Below are 14355 nucleotides of genomic sequence, written 5' to 3' on the forward strand. Positions count from 1 at the left end.
AATGTACCACAGGTGGTACCCGTACCACTGGTTGAAAAGCCCTGTCTTAGGTCATATAAGTGCTTCTTGCTTTCATTAATTGTTAAACAAGATTAAGTTGGTGTCCAATACGTTTATTCATTGTTGAAATATTGATGACATTCCACATTTCAGCTGATCGTTTTTTCTCTTAGGTTGGTCATGTATGTGTGTGGAAATATTGGTCAGGGGCTGTGATAATAAAGAAGCCAGATTTGCTGCTCGTGAACCAAGTTGCTGGAACATATTATCCAATTGCCCTCATTATTTAGTTTTTGCTAAGAAAAAGCTTAGTATTATGTAGGAACTCCTGACACATTCTTCCCAAACTTCAAACCTTGGCTTAGGACTGGGATATCAGAGTCCAGCCCTTTTTTTGGGGGGGGGGGGAGGAAATAAGTACTCAACCTTTTCTGCTTCTATTTCGGGAATCAAATCCAGTAGAAAAAACCCCAAGAAGGACAATATGTAGGATGCAGCAGCCATAATGATTTTTCAAAATGTTGGCTTCTGGTTTGGATGAGCATGTAAAAATGGCTGGGTTAGAATGTGAGATTTTTACCGTAAAATCATGATGGTTTTACTGCTTGCCTGATGACTACAATACTACGTTTAATTAAAAGAAAACAGCAACTTTTCTTTAGAACTGGATATTTGTGAGATTGGGCAAAACGCTCTAGTAAAGAAGAGTTAGCAGTTCCTTTCTAATTTAGGACGAAAGGAAAGATTATGGGAAAGGATTAGAGGATTATGTAGAGCAAAGATTAGTGACTTCAAAGCAAAAAGTTAGGAAAATAAGAAAGATAAAAACAGCATAATGCATCAGAATTTCCATAAGATTGGGGTTTTTTAAAAAAATAATAATAATGGTACTCAAAAATGAATATGGTATTTTTTTATGTGTTGTTAACGAAGGGGATAATTATGTGCAAATATCCTATTTCACGTCTTACGCTGCAGCTGGGGACCTCTCCACTTCATCTAGCAGCACAGTATGGACACTATTCAACTACGGAAGTGTTATTACGAGCAGGAGTAAGTCGAGATGCAAGGACCAAAGTGGATCGGACGCCACTTCACATGGCAGCTTCAGAAGGCCATGCAAGCATTGTAGAAGTTTTGCTTAAGGTAAAAAAAAAAAAAAGTTTCCATTTATTATCACCTACACCAGAATTGAAACAGGACATACAGTGGTACCTTGACATTCATCGTTAATTGGTTCTGGGAGGCACAATGAATGCTAAGCTATTTTTTTCTGATAAGGAATAATGTAGTGCAGAGGTCCCCAACCTTTTGGGCACCACAGACCGGTTCCGTGGAGAGAGGTTTTTCCGCGGACCGGAGGGTGCGTGGTTTTGTGTGCTGCCTGCATCCCGTGGATGGAGCTTTGCTTGTTTGTGTGTACCGGTTGCTGGCATGCTGCAGCCTGGTACCGGTCCATAGACCGGGAGTTGGGGACCCCTGATGTAGTGAGTCACAAGGCAGCTGACACTGACAAGTTCTACTTTGTACGTTGAGTACCAGGATAAACGTTTCATGTCAAAATGTGTTGAATATCAAATTAGATGAGTTTCAAAGCAGTTGAGTACCAAGGTGATTACTATCTCTGTAATTGCTAATAGGCTGAAGATTCTTTTTTCTCCAGTATCTAAAGGAGTTAGTTTTTTAGAATATTTCTCAGCACCAAAGAGGCACATGGGAAGATATTTTTTTTTAATATCAAATGGAAGGATGTAGGAGAATCAATAGCACCATTTGGTGTATGTACAAAGTGGTTTCCATTTGTAGGTAAGCTGCCTAAAATCAAACCATAGGAACAATATGATTTAAATCCTATATGGCGTATTAAAACGCCTTTACATTCAAAGCCATGATCGACAATTTGACAGTATGTTCAAATAAGTTTTCTATAACAGGAAAAAAAACAAGGATAAAAAAATATAATCTCAAAAAGGACAGCTTAATTTCCCTAAGTTATGGTTTCACAATTGCCTTTTCTAACCAAAATAATTTTTCATGAAACTGCCCACCCATTTCCTGTTTCAAGGCCTTCCTTCTATTTCGCTTTCTGAAAATTCTACAGCAGCAGTCCAAAATCCTTTTACAAAATTGCTTGCACTGAAAATTTTAGACTTTCCTTTACGTTATCAGACTAATAATAGTAGTTGAATTCTTATCAACGTTATTTTTAGATGAAGAGATTTATTTCTGAAGCGAAAAAAATGACTGAAGTCATGCTGAGAGAGGCACACGAGTCACTGCACACCAGATTTTTATCTCCTGTTGTTTACTTTCCAAGATCAGCTGTTTTGAGAATGTGTCTGCCCAACAGCTCAAGGCAATAATGAATTCATTAATTACATTAATTATATCTGCAGTATATCGTCTTGGAGGGGGGGGGAAAACTGACAGCATAAACAAAGTTTAAAAGGAAGGACACAGTTTTAAAAATATATATTCCAAGCAATGCTGACTCTAAAATTAACTTTGACTGCCTCGTTCCATTTTGGAAAAAAAATTTAATTGAATATGTTTTGTAGCATGGTGCAGATGTAAATGCAAAGGACATGCTGAAAATGACTGCTCTGCACTGGGCCACGGAACACAGTCATCAAGAAGTAGTGGAACTCTTAATAAAGTACGGAGCAGATGTCCACACCCAGAGTAAATTTTGCAAGACTGCGTTAGACATTGCCATAGACAACGGATATGAAGACATGGCAGAAATTCTACAGGTAACTCAAAACTCACTCCAGCGAGGCTTTTCCCAGAATCTTGTAGCTTAATCTTTAGGCCAGTGGTGGCGAACCTATGGCACGGGTGCCAGAGGCGGCACTCAGAGCCCTCTCTGTGGGCACGCGCACTATCGCCCCAGTCCTAGGCCTTCAGCTGGGTTTTATAAAACCTTTTCGCTTTAGGCCTCCGCCGCCGTGTGCAAAAAAAAAAGAAAGGTTCAATCAGTCAATTTCAACTTCTCGCGGGGAAAAAAATAGTTCTTGCAAAGTTGGAATGGATTGATTGAACTTTTTAGTCCCACCCAGTCTGCCGTTACCACTGCAGCCATGCCCACCCAATTGGCCATGCCCACCCAATGGGCCACACCCAGCCAATGGGCCACACCCACCCGGCACTGAACGATGCATAAGTGGGTTTTGGGTTGCAGTTTGGGCACTCGGTCTCTAAAAGGTTCGCCATCACTGCTTTAGGATGTGGTTTTATATATGATTGACTCCCTGGCCCTCGATCATTTTTTTGTTTATCATCATACTACATGCCTGGCTGAGGAATTCTGGGAATTGAAGTCCACAAGTCATAAAAGGGCAAGGTTTGGAGACACCTGTCATACTATATTCCCTCTTTCTCTGGACCTTGAAGCTAATGCAATTATTCCCAAGACTGTCTGCCAGATATTTTTCCATGTTGAATATATATTAACAACAATACACTGTGCATGAGCTATTGGTTACAATAAGCTGTTGATTGCTACTCTGTCTGAAATTTAATGTGTAATTTCTGAACATCTGCTCTGTACTATATTCACCTTAAAATTCATTCCCCTTCTTTCCCCCCCCGCCCCCCTCAAATAAGTGTAAAAACAAAGCACCATTGTTTTTTTTGGTCATAGATTGCAATGCAGAACCAAATCAACACGAATCCAGAAAGCCCCGATACAGTGACGATTCATGCAGCCACGCCTCAGTTCATCATTGGACCTGGTGGCGTTGTGAATCTAACAGGTAGGAATTCGTATCGCATACAGCAGCGAGTCACATGCACCGAGGATTGCAAATTGCCTTCTCACTCTATTAAATTGGGAATCAGGTTGTGCTTTATCCATGTCAGGAGCACTTTAAAATGATAGACATACAACATTCAATACTGAGCAAGTAAAATAAGTATAAAATAGGTCATAGAAATATATCATGACTCAGCAGCACTTTTTCGTGCGGCTGCTGAGAAAAACAGGATTGCCAACATGATCGCCAACATCCGATAACGGATATAGAAGAAGAAGAAGAAGAAGAAGGAGGAGGAGGAAGAGGAGGAAGAAGAAGAAGAAGAAGAAGAAGAAGAAGAAGAAGAAGAAGAAGAAGAAGAAGAAGAAAAAGAAGAAGAAGAAGAAGAAGAAGAAGAAGAAGAAGAAGAAGAAGTAGTAGTAGTAGTAGTAGTAGTAGTAGTAGTAAAAAAACTATGTAAAATACATAGGATTAAATTTAAATGACATTCGCCCAGTATCGGGCCACATCGACAGCATTTTCTCTTGCCCGCATGAGGTCTTCCTCTGTACATGTTGAAGGACATCATAGGCACCTTCCCATGGGTGAGATGGATGGTTCTTCTCCACATTCACACAGAGTACCTTTTATAGGGAAGCCCTTTTTCTTACATTGTCCTTTGATCTTCCTACCCAGATTGCAGTTTTATTTAGCAATTTCCATACAAGCTGGCTGGTAGCTCCTTGTTGTGCTCCTAGATGGTGCTAAAACTGTATCCAATATGTCCTTTCTTTTGCTGCTGTTGCCATCTCCTGGATTGTTCGTGTAGGCTCAAACTGCATGGGATGATTTTAACACTGTCTAAAGTTTAGCTTTGGGCCCACGGTTTGATGTCAAAGCACTTTCCCTACTTGGTGGGTTGTGGGAATTCTCCATGGGTGCCACTCCATTTATTTCACTTCGGACTACTTTTGCCCCCTGAAGAAGAATAAATCTGTGCTTGCTATTGAGCTGAATGGGGTCTGTTTGATCAAGAATTTAAGGAGGGCGTCATTCTCATTTCAGATGTAATGGGCGAGTAGATTCATGTGACTTTCTGATGTGATTTTTATGGATTGTGTATTTATAGATGACAGTGGAATGTCTGCTGTCCAGTTTGGTAATTCCTCAACTTCCGTTCTGGCAACGCTGGCTGCCTTAGCAGAAGCCTCAGCTCCACTGTCCAACTCGTCAGAAACGCCAGGTGAGGAAAAAATAACATAGTTCCAAAAATACAAAAATAAGGATTCACGGTTAAAAAAAAAAAATCACGTTTGGTTTACAGCCCAGTTTTCAGCATAACCTAATACCATATTTATTTATTTATTTTATTTATTTTCATTAATTTATATGCCGCCCTTCTCCCCATGGGACTCAGGGCGGCTCACAGCATATTAAAACAATACAAAACATTTCCCCTGTAAAAGCCAATTAAAAGCCAAATATTTATAGCTGTGTCTTGTTAAAATCATTAAGAATTATCCCTATTTAAAATTCACCCTAGGTCAGTCCCGCTTGCTGAAAAAGCCATGTCTTTCATTGCAAATTTATTTTTTAAGCTTGGTGTTTTTTCTCTCGTGGCATACTTACAATAAAAGCAGACTTAAGCAATGAAATTTCTTTAAACCGGTAACAAAGAGAATGAAATTAAACGAAAATGAAGGAGATATTTTTTTTATTCCCACGAAGAACGTTAGTGGATTGTCCGTTGTGTTCTTTTTAAGACAAATAAGCCCTGATATGGTTGTGACTTCTGAATTTGCTTCCTTAAGCAGTGTTGCCTTCTTCTGCAGTCTGATCTGCAGGAAGGAAGATCAGACTTCTACGCAGAGCAGGAAAGCCAACTGCCTTGGCTTGGATCCCTATTTGCTGTAAAGAAATATATCAGTTGACTGTTCTCTCTTTGGAAGCTTTGAGAGAGGGACAAAGCATTGACAGTAAATATTGTCTTTGTTTTGTTTTTAAAAGGAGGTCTTAGATCTCTCTCTTATCATTTGAGATTGACCCCTTGGGTTAAAGGAGAAAACCTGAATCATGTTTTGTACACAAATGTTTGTGACATGTTGATTGCGGCATTTATGGAGGATTGTTTCATCTGTGTAAAGATCACAGTGGGGGGCCTTTCCTCCTGAAAATATTCCTGACCTCAATTCATTGAAAGCTTCTGTATCGCCTGCTCCTGAGTGGCTGACACGAGGTCAATTAATACAGGACAGTGCCTGCCCACAGGCTCAGAGAAATGAGAAAAACAAGCCCATATACAGAACGATTGGCTAGAATGGAAATACTCCAGGGAGGTAAAGGAACTGATTCTTCAACACAGCCTGTTGTGTTTCCTGCGTGTCCCTTTTTTGCACCCTGATGGCAGAAGCTGCTGCCAGGTGACTGTTGAGGAAGGGACAAGGCAGACAAAGCTAATGAACAATCCTGCAAGCCCATAATTCCCTCTAGTAAATCATGGTGCAACTGGGAATACTTCTTTATGATCATTTACTTTCCAGATTTGGTAGAAAGGACTAACTGACTTTGTTGGCCGTGTTAACACCAAGAAGTTCTCTGAGGTTCTGGGAGTCAGCCATAGCAAGCACGTTTATATGTGTCTCCGTTATGGCATAACTTTGTTTTTCATAAAATCCTGAGTTTACCGTTATTCTTTCAATAATGGTAGAAATATGCCACAAGCAAGAATTGCAGACCGCAGTTGAGTAATAACATCCCTAAGTAAGGAAGCAATCATGGCAAAGATGAAAGCGTCCAAATTTTATGCGACGTCTGACATTTCTGTCACAAATCATATGCCATAGCTTTTGAAAGAAAGCTTTTTTTATTGTCCATCTGATTGTTAATAAGCTTCAAAGGCTTGCTCTTAATATAATGTTGCATGCATAGAGATGTAGCTCTTTTTTTTTTTTTTTTTTTTTTTAAGAAATTTTATTTATTTTTTTCCATCATAAAAAACAAACATAAGTAAACACAGTAACCAATCAAAAATCCCCCCCCCAGACTTCCCAAACCTATCCCAGGATAAAATTCGTATAAAAGTAAACAAATACTAATATCTCTAACTCCACAAAGTATCTTAATCTATAAGAAGAAATAAGAACCATAAGCAAACTTAAGAAAAGTCTAGAAACCTAAATTATATTCTACCACTCTGTGTTTCTTTTGAATATAAACGATCCATCTTCTCCATATTGATAAAAATTGTTCATTCGAGTGGTTCTTCAAATAAGCCGAAATCTTTGCCATTTCAGCAAGGTACGAAACTTTCAATCTCCAGTCTCCCATCGTGGGCAGAATTGGGCTCTTCCAGTTTTGGGCTATCAGCAATCAGAGATGTAGCTCTTGAACTGATACCGGTAGTGATATACTTTATATTTTAGGTTCCTTGTGTTAAAACCTCAGAGAAGCAGCAAAAATGAACTCCACAAATTAGAGTATGAATTTCCCAGAGCCAGAGGAAAATTAATAATGAGCGTTAACGTGGTATCTGAAAGTCACATAACATTATTTGTTTTTCTGTTAAACTCTTTATGAATTTGTGCAACTTGTATTTTACTTGTAAAGAATTTGCTGGGTTAAAGGAATTTAATTTTTGGAACTTCTAGAGGTACCTGATTTCCAATATTTGGTGTGAGGTATATTGCATAAGTAATCAGAAAGGAAACACTAAGATATAAGATTGACGTGATTGTTAGGGCTATTTCTGCAAAGCAGTAAACTCACAACTTTTGCAGAAGTGTGAAATAATTTAGCAGAGAAAAGATGGGGAAGAGATTCTTCCCCAAAACCTAAGTGAGGATGAGCATGTTCAGTTGCATAGAAGATGGACTGGCTTTCTATGTGCTGATGGGGGAAAAAATGGAACAGAATGGTATCTCTTATAAAAGATACTTATCCTGACTCCATTGGAATAACGAACAAAGAACAGCCCATACTGCCACATTTTCATGAGATCCTGCCTCTAATATTTTTTTTAAAAGCAAACTTGCTTATATATGTTTTATTTATTTGTTTGTTTGTTTGAAAGTTGTGGCCACAGAAGAAGTGGTGACCGCTGAATCTGTGGATGGTGCAATTCAACAAGTAGTTAGTTCTGGAGGCCAGCAGGTTATTACCATAGTAACAGACGGGATACAGCTTGGAAATCTTCATTCCATTCCCACCAGCGGAATGGGTCAACCCATTATAGTGACCATGCCAGATGGGCAGCAAGGTAAGTAGAAACCAGGAATAGAACTTTTAAGACCTTTTTTTTCCTGAAAAACATATATTGTAATTTAATTATTTTATATCCTGCCGTTATTATTTTTATAGACAACTCAAGGTGGCAAAACGTATCTAATACATCTTCCTCGTCCTACTTTGTTGGTTAAGTTAAACTTAATATTTATGAAAGCAATTTAGAGAAAACAGATAATGAAGAATAGGATTGGGTGGAATGTAAAGCAATGTGGAGGACACTTATGGATATGTCTTAGACTCAGTTTCCAGAACGGGGGGGGAGGGGGGAAGAGCTCCACATTTTACAATCACATTTCTGCCCATGGAATCATGACATAACAAAACTAGGCAGGACAAGAAGCAACGGATGGAAACTAATCAAGGAGAGAAGCAACCTAGAACTAAGGAGAAACTTCCTGACAGTTAGAACAATTAACCAGTGGAACAACCTGCCTCCAGAAGCTGTGAATGCTCCAACACTGGAAGTTTTTAAGAAGAAACTGGACAGCCATTTGTCTGAAATGGTATAGGGTTTCCTGCCTGAGCAGGGGATTGAACTAGATGACCTCCAAGGCCCCTTCCAACTTTTTTTATATTATTATTATTATTATTATTATTATTATTATTATTATTATTATTATTATTATTACTATTACTATTATTACTATTACTATTACTATTATTATTATTTATAAGGGCTATCACAACTTAAACATTCTGAAGAGTTGCTTCAGGATTTCCTGAATCATATCCCCTCTCTTTGTTCATTAAAATAGCCACATCTTTTAATGGTTTTATTATTATTTTAACAATAACTTAAGGTGGCGAACCTGTCTAATGCTCCTTCCTCCTCCTGTTTTCCTCATAACAACTACCCTGTGAAGTGATTTGGGCTGAGAGGGAGTGTTTTCCTCATAACAACTACCCTGTGAAGTGATTTGGGCTGAGACTGGCCTCAAATCGCCCACCTGGAGCCTGAAAAAAAAAAGATGCGGCTGCTTTAATGAATCGACTTAAGACAGTGCGGCCGGGCCGTTAATGCAACCCTTAAAAATGATGGATGGGAGTTGACTTTAGCAAGAGAGTTAGGCTAGATGGCAAGTTCTCTTCCAACTCATATATTCAATAAACATTTTTAATTACTTTATCTCCTTCTATCCCAGCATCCAAATGCATCCACTGTTAACTGCTATAGTTTTTGATCCAAACTTATTTCAATTCAAGTACTTACAGTACCAGCCACAGACATTGCAGAGGAAACAGTAATCAGCGAAGAGCCTCCACTCAAGAGACCATGTATTGAGATCATTGAAAGTCGGGTGGAATCGGCAGAAATAGAAGTAAGGAATCTGTTTGTTAAGATGTTTTATTCTGATTTTCTAAACTGAATGTTTTTTTTGGGTTGTCTTGCTTTATAATTGTGATTTTTTTTTGGTACTTGAAGACAAGTACACAATAATTTTGTGCCTATACACAAGAATCTAGTCAACTAGTGGTCAGCATTAAATCGGTTCTAGATAAGAGTTAACAGAATTCAAGACAGGTGGGACTTTTAGACCTTTTGTGAGAACGTAACAATTCCAGGCTAATTCCTCTTTTGACTCTAACCCCAGGTGCTGCCTGTTCTTCTTTTACATTGTATTAGTGCCGTTCAGCTGGGATAATTTGAACATATGTATGAAAGAATTTGAAATAATGGGCTGAAAAAAAACACCTTTTTAAGAATGATAACAAGATATTTAGGTAGATGGAAATCCTGTTAAACTCAGTTAGGCTTGGAACATGGTTAGTATTGTGCATTAAGAGAAAGTAAGAGAGATTGAGTTTTTGCCCCGCTATTTCGTTGCAGTAAAGCCATGGACGATGCTTTTAGTACTATCTGTGGAAGGACTAACATTCATTGGTTAGTGAAAGCATGGAGGTTTTTAAAAAAGCCTTTGCTGTGTAAAGGTCAGAACAAAGTGATTGCTGAGATAATTATTTTAATAAAGCAGGTATGCTGCTTTTTACATCAGTTTATTTAAAGTGCTTCAGAAGAAGGAAATAAATCACTTGCTTTGAACTCAATTTGTTTTTCTTTTTTTAACTACAAAGTTGTTCTGATTCATCAAATAAAAACACTAGATGATTTTGCCTTTTTTAAAAAATCAAGTTCCAGCAGCATCCTTTGAAAATACAATGTATGGTCCCACACCAATGATATATTCTATGAGTAGTCTCTTCTCTCAGATGTTTTACTGATATATATCTTATTCCAAGAAGCAGAATGTGTATACATGATTCAATTTTTCTTATTAGACTTGAAGTTTAATATTTATTTAGGTGGCTCTCCAGTTCTTAAAACTGTAGGTTTCCTTCTGAAACTTAACCGTGAGCCTATCTTGTTTTAAATAAGTTGAGGAGTTACCATTCTTGGTTTGAAGAAATCCAGACAATCAATGGAAAACTCATTACTGCCATGGATTTTTGCAGCCAAAATTAGCCTTTAACTGGCAGAAAGTGGAATTACCTTTGTGCCCTTTACTTCCATTTTTAGAGAATCTGGAAAAGCAAACCTTGATAATTAACCCAAGTTCAGACTAGAAAATGTTAATAATTTAAAACAATAATGCTTTTTATTTTGACTTGATTGGTAATTGTTAATTTTATTTTCTTAGTTTGGAGGCACTGAGACTATGCTTAGTAGAAGACTTCTTGCTGTGTATATTTATTAGAATAAAATTTTAGTAAAGAAGTATACTATTTAGCTAGTGTGTGTGTATGTATACTCCTACTGTACATCTTTATTAAACAAAAGGGAAAAAAGCAAAACAACACACACACACACACACAAATGGAAAAATCTCACCATAGAGTTTCAACAAACAAGCATATTTCTTTGTAATTGTCCATATATAATCTACCTCTCAAAGTCAAAATAATACATGTAATTATTTCTTTCCCAGAATATAACAACTTTAGGACATCTCAGAATCACGTGTTTCCACGTGGCATTTATACAAGTGGTACTTGATTTTTGATGCAGGCATTGTTTTTGTACAACACATTAAATTTCAAACTGCGTTTCTACGTCCCGACTCCCAAGAACATCTAATTTGCTCCGTCCCCAAAGTTCTTGCATCTTATTTTTTCACCCGTTGAGAATTTTTTTTAAGACAGTTATAAAAACTGTCATTGACTTTGAGATGACACGATGTTTGTTTTGTTCATTTTTGACTTTCATAGGAAAGAGAGACGTTACAAAAACAGCTGGATGAGGCCAACCGAGAAGCCCAGAAGTACCGCCAGCAACTTCTGAAGAAAGAGCAAGAAGCAGAAGCTTATAGGCAGAAGTTGGAGGCGATGACCCGCCTCCAGACTAACAAAGAAGCTGTTTGAGTGGATGGAAGTGAGCATTCTGTTATATTACAGGTTAAGAAAACTGCAGTACAATCTGGGTCTGCACAATGCATAGGGGTGCAGAACTGAGTCCTTTGTCAGAGAAGATGCTACTGGACTTAAGCCATGAGCTCTGGTGATTTTCCTGTATCATAAAAAAAACAACCTCAGAATTTAGACATTTTGTGCAAAATATTTAAAAAAAGAAATACTGTAAATAGTTTTTTTTTTACAGTTCCAAAATTAATTGTTTAATCTTTTTGGAAGGGATCCACAAACCTACAATGCCAATGTTTTTGTGACTTTTTGTTTTGATTTTACTATGAATCTTCTGAGATAAAGAACAGTTTTAAGGAGGATAATTGTTGATTTAAACTGCGCTATGTAAATGAATTATGTGATAGAAACGAGCTTGAAAGCTACGAATTAGATCTCCTGACTAAATTCATTTCCTGATTATTATCCTTTGTACAGCTTTAAGTAGTTGGCCAAGGCCTCTGAACAATGCCCCCCTTTTTTAGGGAAAAAAAAGTGTAATTTTTTATATTTAATTCCTGATATATTCAAGTAGATTGACATGTATATGAAGCTGATATTTTTAAAAATTTTCAGTTTGTACATATGCTGCATGTTTTTTTATGATTTCTATATACATCTTCCATACGTATTTTTCAGGAAAGAGGATGGAAAAATTATGAGAAAAAAAAATATTTAACCTCTAGGCCGGGAGCAGGCAGCTTCTGCAACTTTACGACTTGTGGACTTCAACTCCCAGAATCCCTGAGCCAGGCTCAGTAATTCTGGGAGTTCAGGTCCACAGGTCATAAAGTTGCTATAGATGCCCAGCCCTGCTCTAGGTCATGGGGCTACTAGGGGATAGAAGAAGCCGGTGAATAACTGTGGGTCGAGTGTTTTTTTTTTATATATTGGGAACCACATTTCTTAGAGGGATGTAACTTGGGAGAAGAAAAAAGAAAACAGAAACCAGTATTTATGTAATATATTAACTATATGAAAATATTACCCTTAGCGCAGCCAATCATATTTTCAAGGTGACCAGCCCAAGTTGGGCTGGGATAATTCTGCAGATGGAGAACAAATTTCAAGTTCTTTTCCCAAAACTTTTAGGCTTAGTCTTTCCCCTGCTATGCTACTACCTGCTGGACAGGATGTTAACATTCACATCACAGCATCCCTCCCCCCCCCCAATGCAGACATAAGATGCCGTAAAGATAATAGGCTGATATCTGGAATTGGAATCCAGGCTGTCCTTCAAGAAATTTGTAAGTAAATGGCACCATTAAGTGTCCATCTCCTACAATACCTTTAATCTGACTGACCAACGACAGCAGGTGCCGATGATCAGACCTCCTAAAATAGTACAGGATACCTGACCAACAAAAGGTTTTATCGCCTGCTAGTGCTGGTCAAAAAGGGCGTGGAAGGAGATAACTTGAAGACGTAGGTCTGGAAATGGCATCTCACCACACTTCTCCAAGGGGACATCCCTCAAGTCTGAAGGTCATGAGACCGGAGAGAGGGAATTGGGCAGCAAGCTTTCTAAGTGACTCTTCGCACTCCTTCTTTTGAAGATTGTGGCTGTTGTATATCAATAGCCTAAAACGCAAGAAAGTTGGGCACTATTACTCTTTCACAGTGTTCCCACTCTGGCTGCAAAATGGACAGGAGTCACAGGAAAGTCGGACGTCCTTGCATGCGTTTTATCTAGAGCCACCTAAGTGAAGTCCACCTTCTCTTGTGTTCCTGCTCTTCCGCCGCTCCTGTGACCTTTGCCCTTTCTTCTTCCAACAAAGCTTTACAGAAGAAACGCTCCTTGCTCAATATTTGTGCCCGTCGTCTCAATCTCAACAATCCAACTGATAACACAGATAGATGCACATAATTTTCACTTGTTTTAGCTGCACAACATTTTAAGATTGTCCGAATCATGACTGACCTCTAGAGGCAGCTTTGTGTGGCCGTTTGGTTGTTGCTTCTCTTGTTCTTTTGGACAACTCTGATTATGTTTAGATTTGCGTGGTCTTCCGGTTCTTAGCATTTCCAGCGCATGGTGTTTTAAATCCCTCCGTTTAGTGTCTATCTCTCTCCTCCCACCCCCATCCAGGTTTGTTGGCATTCAGCGTCCACATTTGCTAACCAGCATGATCAGCGGTTATATCTGCTGGAGATTTATGCAGAATTCGAAGTCTGCCATGATTGAATGACATTGAATTGTGAAGGAGTGATTTAGGTCTGTACGGTATTGTGATAATATACCCAGGAATTGGAGGGCAATCCTAAATACCATTACAGATGAAAAGTTCACTGTTAAAAGAAATAAGTTTGTTTTAGGCCCTAAACTTTAGTATATCCTTAAAAAAATAGGTAAGTAAGCACTTAATCCCTACTGGACTTCAGGCCAGAACAAAGATTTCCTAGCTGAGATCTGCTCTGCAGATGGAAAGGAATGAAAGGTAGATATAATTGTAAATGGGATTTGAATACAAAGAGAAAATAAATGGATTCCACCCCCCTACACACACACACACACACACACACACCTTGCCTTGTGTGAGCTTTATACTTGCACTCAGGCAAACGTAAGGGAATATTTATAAAAATGTTATTTCCTTACTTGTCAGTCACAGTTGATATAGTTGGATCTATCTTGCCTGCTGCAAATGTTGACTTACACGGGGCCACGAACATTCAGACACGTGTTGGCTTTCAGATAACTCACAGACCATACTGCCTTAAAGATTACCAAGTGCTACAATGTTTTACGCTTTGTTCAGACTTCTGTGCATCTCCTTTATTTCCACGTATACCTTGTATTTTGATTTGTGCTTTGCTGTGTTTTATCTTTCAGTGCTTTTATGAAACGTATATCTTTATAAATCATTTAGATTACCTATACAGAAGAATTGCCCTTAAAACTGTCTTTGGCCTACCTTTTCTATTTACAATTAAATATCTTTTC

General features: G+C 38.2%; 1 protein-coding gene across 1 annotated transcript; it reads left to right on the forward strand.

The window, feature by feature from the left end:
- The first annotated feature begins 983 nt into the window (after positions 1-983).
- GABPB1 (GA binding protein transcription factor subunit beta 1) lies at positions 984-11976 on the forward strand. Its single transcript, XM_015828837.1, has 7 exons — positions 984-1146; positions 2559-2753; positions 3644-3755; positions 4864-4977; positions 7804-7989; positions 9222-9337; positions 11223-11976. The coding sequence occupies exons 1-7, from the start codon at positions 1099-1101 to the stop codon at positions 11373-11375; spliced, it is 924 nt and encodes a 307-aa protein (XP_015684323.1). The 5' UTR covers positions 984-1098; the 3' UTR covers positions 11376-11976.
- Positions 11977-14355: the final 2379 nt, after the last annotated feature.

Source organism: Protobothrops mucrosquamatus, unplaced genomic scaffold (assembly GCF_001527695.2).
Source record: "Protobothrops mucrosquamatus isolate PMUCROS unplaced genomic scaffold, P.Mucros_1.0 scaffold5005, whole genome shotgun sequence".
NCBI classification, from domain to species: Eukaryota; Metazoa; Chordata; class Lepidosauria; order Squamata; family Viperidae; genus Protobothrops; species Protobothrops mucrosquamatus.